General features: G+C 33.2%; 1 protein-coding gene across 3 annotated transcripts in view; it reads right to left on the bottom strand.

Moving 5' to 3' along the window:
- Positions 1 to 284: 284 nt before the first annotated feature.
- LOC129250012 (probable serine/threonine-protein kinase nek3) overlaps positions 285 to 11414 on the bottom strand; it is a 175530-nt gene continuing 164400 nt past the window's right edge. For all 3 annotated transcript variants that reach the window (XM_054889661.1, XM_054889660.1, XM_054889662.1), the window contains one exon: positions 285 to 10174. In XM_054889661.1, coding sequence (XP_054745636.1) covers positions 8409 to 10174 — 1766 coding nt within the window. In that variant the 3' untranslated portion in view covers positions 285 to 8408. The remainder of the gene's footprint in view (positions 10175 to 11414) is intronic.

The raw sequence follows: 11414 nt of genomic DNA, 5'->3' as shown, positions 1-11414 counted from the left end.
AGCACAGAGAACACTATTGAAAACAAGACCGTTTGCCACGAATGTTCGTCTATGACTGAGCATATATTTTATTTAAGCTCTAACCCTGTTAACTTGTTATGAACAATTATTTTAATTTATTAATTACAAAATAGAGAAATGCAAGGAATAAACGTTCTTACATGATCTAATTTAACCAGTTTTCTTAATAGAATGATGTCAAATTGACGGCAGATTCAATTCTTCGATATGTCATTAGACAAAAAGATTTGGATCCAGTCATAAATAAAAACAACTTGTAGCGGTTTATTATGATACTAATTTGTATACCAACATTTTTATTACTAATTCTTTTTTGTCTATTATAAATATGTATGCGTATCATTTTTACAATTACTTTTCTCATGTTTATCTCACTCATTGTATCTTACTGGTATTCGGTACAAATAAAAATGAAATTGTATATAGTAAAACCTTTATATAATACCAGCTAAAAATATTAGAATTCATAAATTCGATTGCAAAAACTATTCAACCCAGTTTGATAATGTGTTTAACTGAAAGTAATAACTGGTGATCATAAAATAATAGTATTTCACACATGGAATATTCTTTAAGAGCTGGATATGGTTTTGTATAAGCCTGGGATGAATATTAAGAACAAAAATAGTAATTAAATTACCCCGGTGTTTGTCTTTTAATTCTGTATATAAATTATTTCGAACACTCAGAATTATTACAAATACTCTTATTATATTATATAATATAGACTGTCTTATGAATTTGATAATTGATTTCTAACGCTTCGTATATACAATTCACTTTTTCCTTTTCTGGGTGTAATGAGTTATAACTACTTATATTCGAATTGTAGTTTAATAAATGCTTTACTTTCAAGAGATATATTTCGATGTTTTTCCTTTATTAATTGGGTTTAATGGTATTCTATGTTTAAATTTGTTAAGGACTTAAACCATTGCTACCTTCAAATATATTTTTCTGATATAAATAAAAGTGCTCTTTTTGCCATTCTTAAACCAAATGAACAAAAAACGATCGATTCTAATGTTCATAAAACAGACAAATAAATTTTGATAACAGAGAAATAATATCTTCATACGTATGCGTGTATAAGTATATTATACTTTGGAATTTATATAAAAATATAAAAGCGGTTATCTCTGACGATTTTCGAATTCTAAAAAATTCTATATATAATTGGTCACAAAAATTTAACTAAATACGAATGTTGTTTTCAGCACCGAATTGTGTCCGTCATCTTACAAATTTAGTAAAATTTCGTTATTTTGGAATGTAAAAATTTTAAAGATTTCAGAATTAAACAACATTATTTTTTGAGAAAGTGTATTTGTAGACATATACATATGTACATACATTCCCGAGTTATTGGCCAGTTGTTTTGTTCGCTCTACTATATGGGGCCATAAAATCGGCATGCCAGAATATATGATTAGAATGATCGGTTCAATCGCTTTGGATTATTTTCAAAACTGTCTGAATTTAATATAATTAATTTTAAAATAAATATCATAATCATATTACATACATATATTCTTCTGATGTAGAGGAAGTGTTTTTACATGGCCAATTTCACAAATTTAGAAAACTAATAAAGAACTCGATGCTTTTATGTATGCAAAAACTCATGTGTAATGAACAGTTTATCTTTTATTTACATTTTTGGTGCCTTTTGTTTTTCATGAACTGTTAACCTTTTGAAATCGGCAAAGTTATGCATGAATTTCTTGTGCAATACGGTAATAAAATTGGGTCATTTAAGTCTTTAAGGTGTATTACGTAAGTATTAATATTATATGTATAAAGATATAAAGATATTTATTAATTTAGATGTATGTATATATTTCATTCAATATTCAATATATTTTATAATAATAAAAAATTTCTTAGTTCAAACATGCTACATTTATATATATTATTTTCTTTTTTCTATTAGATCAGTCATCAATTGTTTACTCGTGTTTTTAGTAATTTGTATTTTCTTTAATTTAATATTATCGTCTGTACCTCGAACAAAAAAGAAGCATGTTGATTTGGTTGTCCATAAAAAATCTACTTATCTCACTAAGCTCGGGTTTGCGTTTTAATTTTATTATTAGGTATTGAAACCTACTTTTCTGTTTACAGTGACAAAATTTGGTTTATATGCTCTGCACTAAAATTAAGTAATTTATTATTTATATAAAATAATTCTTTATACAGCTTAGACTTATAATTAAGGAGAAATACAGGTTTTCAAATACAGAATTTTTTTTAAGTTTACGTGATAGAAACAACAATGTATACTTAAGAACACATATTATAACCACTTACAACCGGTGACCGCCGCAACCAAATGGTTTGGTGCGTGACTAATATTTGGTAGAGCACAAATTCGTAACCTTGGTCATGAAACCCCAAAGGATAGAAAAACTGTAGGCCCCCCTCCATTTATGGTAAAACATCAAGTCTTAACCCATTAGCGACCATGGTTGTCAAATGACGATTTCACGGTTTATATTTTTTATTTATTGCAAAAATTTTTAGTAATGAAATTTCCTAGCACAACCATTGCATTGGCATGTGTTGCGTACACAAAAAATGTTTTTATAAGAGTCGAACTTGTATGCAAGAAACTTAATGCATGTCATGATTTTTGATTTTTTTATTATTGGTTCAGTTTGGATATCGTTCCTGTACAGTGAACATCATTTTGTTCTAAATTTTTGTCTATAACGTTTTGTAATACTCTTTCTGTTACCTAATGCATAATATTTGATGCACTATTGCATTAGTGTTAGATTTATAAAGAAAAACATAGTGATAGTCAATTGATGACCTGGGGAGGATTAACTATATTTGGTAAGTTCAAATATTTTATAAATTAAAGTTATTTTTCATAACTATACGTTTGTAATTAATATTTTTGGATACCCAAAATGGCATCTAAAAGGTTTTTGAGCTTGAAAGAAATAGAGAATGAAGAATTTTGGTCCGACTTGGAAGAGGGACAGATAGACATAGTCGAACTGCCACCGGATAATGTCGATAGGCTTTCTAATTGTGAAGACATTGACGAAGATATTTTAGAATACACAACGACGAAAGATGTTCCCGGCCAGTTTGAAATTCCTTTACCCAAATCTGAACGAAAAAGGGTTAAAAATCTGCAGTCGGATTGGAAGAAAGTCGATGCAGATTTTGAACAAGAGTCTTTTCAATCAAATCATGATCATCTACATCTTTAAAAGTATGTAAGAAAATTGATTTGACAAGAGAAACAAAATTCTGGCGATAACATGGAACGACAATAAGTGTATGAAAATGTTAACCAACAATTTAGGAATAATGCCACTTGAAAATGTGAGAAGATGGTCCAAATCGGAAAAGAAGGAAGTTTATGTGGATCGTCCATTTAGTTTATCGCAGTATAACAAATTTATGGGAGGTGTAGACAAATTGGACTAGAACGTTCAAAAATATCAAATAAGGTTCCGAGGGAAAAAATGGTATTTCCCGTTATTTACAAACGCAATTGATGTTGCGCTTTACAATGCGTTTGTACTGTATATTTCTGCAAATAGTCCAATGATTATTAGACTTTCGAAGATGGATTGCTAGGGCATTTTTACAACAGGATTCGACTTCCAATCCAAAGATGTCAGGAAGGCCTCCTGTTATAAGGTATTCAAGAGTTATATCGGAGGTCCGATTTGACCCAATAGGACACGGTTTAGAAAGAACCAATGAAACAAAACAAAGAAAACGTTCGTATTGTAAGCGTACAGTGCGTAAGCAATGTAAGAAATGCAACGTTGGTTTCCATTTTGAATATTTCCCTAAATGGCATTGTAAATGATTTTATAGATTTTTTCTATTTTGTCATAAAAAGATTATTTGTAAAATATATATTAGTAAAACAAATTAACTTTCTTTTCACAATGTCAATAATATTAATTGGTTTTAGTTACTTTTAATAGCCACGGTCGTCACTTGACTACCACTGACATTATTAAGTTTATCTCCACAAGTAAGTAAACGAAATTTTTTTGGTAATTTTTACTTTATTTTAATGACCAAATAAAGTTATTTCGGCACTAATTTTTGAAAAAAAAAAATTTGGTCCTTAATGGGTTAATAGACAATAACAAAAACTGATCTGGTATCCTTTGTCGAACCTTATTACGTACTTACCAATTGCCCAATGCACGCTTGCTTTGTTTCGACAACTGTCAAAAATGATTAGAAATAATCTGTAATGTATGAAAGTTGGTCAACTCGCTCAAGCGCTTTCATGTTTCGAGTAGCCCAATGTTCCATTTCACAGCCGGCAAAGTGGCCTTATCCTTTGAATTTCATGAGTCGCTTGTGCTTTGTTTTGTTTTATTATTATGATAGCGTTTAAAGCTACAATTTGGCTATAGAAGCTACCAAAGTAAAGCAAAGCCAAGCAATGCAAGCTTGTATTGCGCCAGGGTAAGTTCGTAAACGCAGTGCTTCACTGCAAGATCGCCAGAAGTATCCAGTTAATTCTTTTATTTTTAATATTTACTTTGTGAGTCAACCTTTGTGCCTTTATAATAGAAAATCTCTTTCAGTACAACTATCATTTAAGTATGCTATCAGTTATAACATTAATTAAACATCTTATTTTGGAAGGAATGGAAGAGATAAAATATGTATTTGTTTACAAAGAAAAATACTCGTATATACTATTTTGCATTTTCTTGTCTCTCTAAAAAAAAGTGTACAAGAGAAAAAGGATTAACGATAAAATAAAAAGTTTTAAACCATTACTTTAAAGGGCGATAATTGACTGATTTTAACAAATCTAAGTCTGATTTTTAATTCTTACAAGTGCCATATTTTTCATTCAATCTTTTTTTATGTCTGTGAGCAAATCCTAAGAGTATTTACCGAAGTAATACATTTCTATGAGCGACTTTTTTTAGAAGCGTAGTGCATATATTATATTTTCTTCAATGTATAAGTTATATACATACGCAGGTGCATACATTCTTGAAAGGATTCTCCTTGAAATTGTGATGAGCGTTTTAGGGGTTTTCTATAAACGGAGTGACCCAGGAATGTATGCTGCCAGATGACTCTTATGACAGAAACCCGTTGTAACGCTTGCAACAGCCAAGGAAAAACTGCAGCGAGAAAACAAATTTTGGAGGTTTAATGTCCCCATTGCGATTTATATCCTGTATTTTACGAACAAACATATAAGTTTGAACCTAAGTTATTTTATCTATATTATAAAATCTAAATTATATTTCAAATCAAATTGGTACGAAATAAAAAGAATTTTTCCAAATGAAAATATGTGCGCAGGATATAAAAAAAGGTAGGCAAAATTTTTTTAAAACCTGCAACGGGATGCAACACTTGGAGACAGGGCATGGCAAACATGTTTCCGGATGGCTTGAAGTTGGGCGGAAGGGTTGGCAAATTTAGGCTTCCGGACCATTTTAGTGTTTTCCAAGCTCAGGTAGCCGCTATTAAGGACGCGGTGGATCGGTTGCTTACTTTTGTAATTACTGTAAAGGACGTAAGTACCTACTCTGCCAGTCAAGCGGCAATTAAGGCCTTGAGCTCGTTATTTGTACGTTTGAAATTAGTCGAGGAATGCCTGACTTCTCTCTCGACTGCATCCAAATACTTCGATATTAGGCTCATATGATTCCCGGCCACAGCGGCACATAATGAAACTGCTGGGCTGATAAGCTGGCTAGATATGGGATCCTGGAACGATTTCATCGCGAAAGGAGAAGATTCCCTTTAGTACCTGTAGTTTAATTCTGAAAAGATGGGCCTCGCGTCAACTCAGCGGGAGATGGACTAGCGGGCAAACGTGTAAAGTCGCGAGATCCTTTTGGCTATGGGTAGATCGGGGGCACTTGAAGGAGCTTCTAAAGCTTACAAAGCCGCAGTTCTCGAATTTGGTGGGTATCCTTACCAGACATTGTCCGTTAGATGTTCATGCGGTGAGACTTGGGAGTGCTTCAAGTCCTTTCTGCAGAAGCTGTCTGGAGGATGAGGTTGAATCATCTCAGCACCTTGTTCTTAGCTGCGCTGCACTCGTCGAGCACAGATTTAGACATCTGGTCTCTTTTTTTTCCTACCCTTCGGATGATGCAGGTTTAAATATCATATCAATCATATCATATCAATACCTGCTGAATTTCATCAGTAGCTTGAAGCGGTTAATACAAATGTAATTAGCCACTGTTTGTCGTTATCCTCAAAATCCAAAGCCCCTTCTTTCCTTTCGTTTGGTTCTTTACCCTCTGTATGGTATCTCAATGGACGAACTGTGATTCTTTGTCCAAGTGGGTCGCTCGCGTGGGCAGCCATATATCCTAACCTAGTAGCATTGAATGTTAGCAATTTTTAGGTATATAGTATATTGTTGTATTTACGAAAAAATTTTGCTTTTCCACGGTACTCGAATCGTTCATTGTTGCTCTCAACCCAGTAAAAGGTATGTTTTTTGCTTACTCAGAAAAAGAGTCCAAAACACTGCGATGGGTATATATCTACTTTTGTCTGGCACATGGATTTCTTATGTAGTCAGCAACCAACTCCCCTGACAAAGCGTTTGAAGAGAGAAAATTTGCTTCTTTATCTTCGTTGCGTGTGACATCTTTAGAATCGAAAAAATTGTATCACCGGATCGCACTTAATTTAGAATCGAACACGAAAAAAGTAGATAGAAATGAAAGGGAACATTTTTTGGGCGAAACGAAATCGTCATAAGACCATTGTAAGAAGTAACTTTGACAATTATATGGTGCAGTTTTTGGTATGCAACTGCAATGGTACCCATCAATTATTATGCGTTATTGGTGGGTACCATTAGAGTCTTAGAAATGCCCAATTTCTAAGCGACATCCATACTTCTATGAATGATTTATAATTGTAGCTAAAAAACCTCATAACCACGAATAAATACAAAATAGTAACATAAAAAGAACACTTAATAGTGAACAAAAGAGAGGAAATTTTAAGACATTTCAGTAAGATTTTGTAATGCTTAATAAAATACTATTTTAAAAGAACTTAATTTTTATTCATTTTTGGAGATTTGCAGCAAGCTCTCATGGCACGGTTTACGTTGATATATGGATACATTTTTAATACAAAAAACTTTAAAATTTTCGTGCTGCATTACCACCTTTAATTTTAAGTTTTGTGCAATTTTCGAACCACATGTCTTAATCACCCGGCTTATACACATTTCAATCTGCATTTATATTTATGTATATATAGAATACATATATAGTTTATACATGTACGTATACTTGTAAATGATTTATTTATTTATCAATTCCAAATAAATAAACAACCGTTTGATATTCAAACGAATTTTCAAAAGATAGCTTTCTATAAGTAAAATTCAATATCATAGGTAATTGCGATATTTTTTTTAACAAAACCGAAATAAATACATTTTTCCTGCTAATTCCTTGTAAAAGATATTATCGAATCTATTAACTTATTTTTAATAAATAAAAGCAATAAAAAATAACAATAAATATTTAATTTCCCCTACCATCTAATATATTTTGGAGATCGTTATTTCAGCAAGTTCCCTTTGATATATGCATGCAACTATCTCTATAACATAAATAGCAGTTTCAAGTTGTATGATTCTTCGTTTCTAACTTGTTCGAAATGCCGAATAAGTTTTAACATAAGTACGCGAATAAATTCAGAAAAAAGTGTTTATATATTTATCTTGTTTTAGTTACATTTTGTATAGATAATGAACTTATGCAATGGATAAATTCAAAAATATTTATTGGCTTGCTTTTCACCTTTATATTTATAGACTTAAAAAACATTATGTAGGCAATCATTCTTATATGAAAAGTAGTTTCGTTATTGAAAATTTATTGCCGGAATTGCTTGCATTTATGTATATTAGCCCTAGTAGGATATATGTATATATTTATTTTTTCCTATATTACGTTTCAATGACTTTTAATCATACTTGAACAGTTTTATTTTCTTTTTGAATAAACTTGATATATAAAAATATAATTTAAAAATAAATATATATCTTTACCACGCGTGTCAAGATTCGGTATGAAAATTTTCGATAACTCGCAAACGAAAATTTAAATTTCATATTTTATAATTTACACATTAATGTAGAACCTTTTACGTTTTAATTCCTTTTTATTGTGTTGCAAATAGTTTTGGATAATGATAGGTATGTACGTGTGCAACTTTATATATGTCAAAGGTAAAAATCTATGTATGTAAATGTTTATTTGTATATATTTCGCTTGAACTTTCGCGATTCGTAAAAAGAATCACACTTAACTATTTCGTTTTGTAATAATTTATGTAAAATTTTAATAAATACGGGAGTTACTTACTGTTTTAATGCGTGCAAATTCTTATGCCAATATACGCATAGCATGATACACGCTTATATTGCAAACGGGACAAACTGCATCACCTAATTCGCAAATACGATTAGCACAATCCATACAGAACATATTATGACCACATGGAACTAAAACAGCTGTTATTTCTTTATTATTACAAACCAAACAATCACGTCGTTGAATCATAGAACTATTAACAAGTGATTGTACCGCATCCCCATTTTTTAAATGATTTTGCTGTAGTACATTTTTCTGACTATTCGATTCAGGATGTGATTCATTTATTAAGCTATTCAAACCAACTTTGGTGTTGTGAGCATGTGCAGAAATTTCACCCAAAAGTGAATCAGTCGGACTAATAGAAGTTGATGGCGAGCAATGAGATCCTGTTAATGTCGTCAATGGCGTAGGCAAAGTCCAAATGTTTGGCGAATCCCCTATCCCCTCATCAGCATCAAGAGAGTCGCCCAAATTTTTCCAGATGTTCATGAGTTCTGGCCGACTGCTACTACCACTACCACTGTTATTAGCGCTTTTTGATGACGCAGTGGAGGAAGCCGATGAACAGGAACGTGCCATACCATTACTGATATTGCCGCTATGAGTAATATTCCTTATATGTGGAAAACCACCTGTAGCTGGGTTGCTTGAACCTATAGTACTTTGAGTCTTGTTAGCAAAACTTAATGCTTGCGTATAAGAACCAACAAATGGTTCATGATCTTGTAAAAGGTTAAGTGATGATATTGACGATGATTGCAATTGAGTATTCAAACTGACTGGTGACTGTGATGGAAGATATAGGTGCTGCTGAAGTTGATGAGTAGGGTCTAAATCAGTAAGGAAGTCGGATTCATGATAACTATTCGCTTTTTTCAGATTAAAAATGTTGCTTAAATCACGCACATAGTCATTACTTTGATGTGATGCATTTATATTTTGCAACTGAGAGTTGTCGGAATGTAGAAGGGCCATATAAGGTTTTATCTGAACAGAATTATTTCCCAAATAGCCAATATTTAAATTTATTTTATTAGTGTTATTAGGTGATTCGAAACCTGGCATATTAGCATATTTAGTGCCAACTTCACAAGTTTCATCAGCGTAATCAAAAGCAGATCTCATGCTATCGGCTCTGTAAAATGATACAAGTAAATCGGAATCTATTGAGGGGTCATTTAGGATTTGACTTAAAACATTTAAGCTATGAAGCGCTAATGGATCATTCGGGGAGCCTGATGGAATTACCACACTATCATTATTGGCTCCGATAGGAGGTAAATTACCAGTACGTAGAGCAATATGAGCCTCAATTTGCTTACGCGCAGACTGAACGTTGTCTGGTAAACCTGTTACTTCAAATATGGGTTCTCTTTCACGTGACGGTGTAACAATATACGTCTGTGTTTGATGCTGAATATGTTTAATGGTTGCCCCTTTAGGGCCTACTACCAAACCAACTACTCGATATGGTACCCGTACTTGTATAGTCACCTGTCCCGGTACGGATGGTGGTCCAGGCGGTGATTTAATGGAATTATTGGAACAATTGTTTCCATCAAGACTACTACTAACCGCTGCACTCAAATTACTGTCAATTGATGGTTTCCTTGTTGCACGTATCAAACTAAAATGCTCTGCTGCAGAGAGTATCTCGCGTTTCGCTTTGGCTACGTCCTCTTTGCGACCAGTCACTACAAAAACAGGCTCTTCTCCACGCACGGGTGTCTTGATATATGTATTTGTTTTTGCACGAAGAGCTTTAATTTTACATCCTGAAAAAAAAGTAAAAATAGCAGCTATTAAAAAGGCACCATGAGTCGGGCAAATATCGTTCATTATTTCAATAGTGTCATAACTCAAAAAAACCAAAATCTCGAAAAACGGGTGCAAAGTTTTGAATTTACTATATCCCCATGAGTCATAGTTAGTACTTTATTTTCATCTAATGAGGTAATGTTAATCGATATCCCCATGCTTTTTTTACACAGCATAAAAAAGTGGTTGTGGTCATTTCTACATACTTCTACTTTTGTCATTTGACGACCTTACTAAGCGCCACTTACGTCGTTTTTGTATTGAGTATTGATAATTGCCGCCGTAGCCGAATGCGTTGGTAAGTGACTACCATTAGAAAGTGTGTAGATTCGAGTCTCCGTGCATGAAACATCCAAGAATGATAGGCAAAGTTGTTTCTAATAGCGGTCGCCCCTCGGCAGGCAATGGCAAACCTCCGAGTGTATTTCTGCCATGATAAAGCTCCTCATAAAAATATCTGTCGTTCGGAGTCGGCATGAAACTGTAGGTCCCTCCATTTGTGGAACAACATCAAGACGCACACCCCAAATAAGAGGAGGAGCTCCGTCAAACACCCAAAAAAGGGTGTACGCGCCAATTATATATGTAGCGTGGGCCATGTAAAATTTGCTTTTTGAATCGGCTATAAAAAGAAACTAATCAATATTTTTTCAAATTTTTTTTTTTATTTTGAAGATTGAACATTGTCATTTATTTTTAATAATATCGTTCAAATGACTGCCACGACTGGCTTTACAGTAGGCCATTCGATCAACTCAATTTTTAAGCACATTTTCGATTGTTTGGGCTCCAATTTCATGAATGGCAACTTCGATTTCCTGTTTTAAATCATCAATCGTCTCTGGATGGTTCGCATAGCATTTGTCCTTAACGGCTCCCCACAAAAAATAGTCCAACGGGCTTAAATCACAGCTCCCAGGCGGCCAATTGATATCGGAATTCAAAAACGGTAGCCAAAAGTTCGAATGTAACTTTGGCAGTGTGACAAGTTGCACCGTCCTGTTGAAACCAAATGTCGTCCACGTCATCCTCTTCAATTTTTGGAAACAAAAACTCGTTGAGCATGTCACGGTAACGCTCGCCATTTACTGTAACCGCGGAAGAAGAAGAAGACTCACCACTTTGAAAATAGGTTTTCAATATTTCCCAATTTTGTTCACGCGTAAAAGCGTCCCATTTCGTAAATGTCAAACCTTT

Source organism: Anastrepha obliqua, chromosome 6 (genome assembly GCF_027943255.1).
Source record: "Anastrepha obliqua isolate idAnaObli1 chromosome 6, idAnaObli1_1.0, whole genome shotgun sequence".
NCBI lineage: Eukaryota > Metazoa > Arthropoda > Insecta > Diptera > Tephritidae > Anastrepha > Anastrepha obliqua.
Note: the sequence above shows the minus strand (reverse complement) of the source record. Positions and strands in the feature narration are given on the sequence as shown.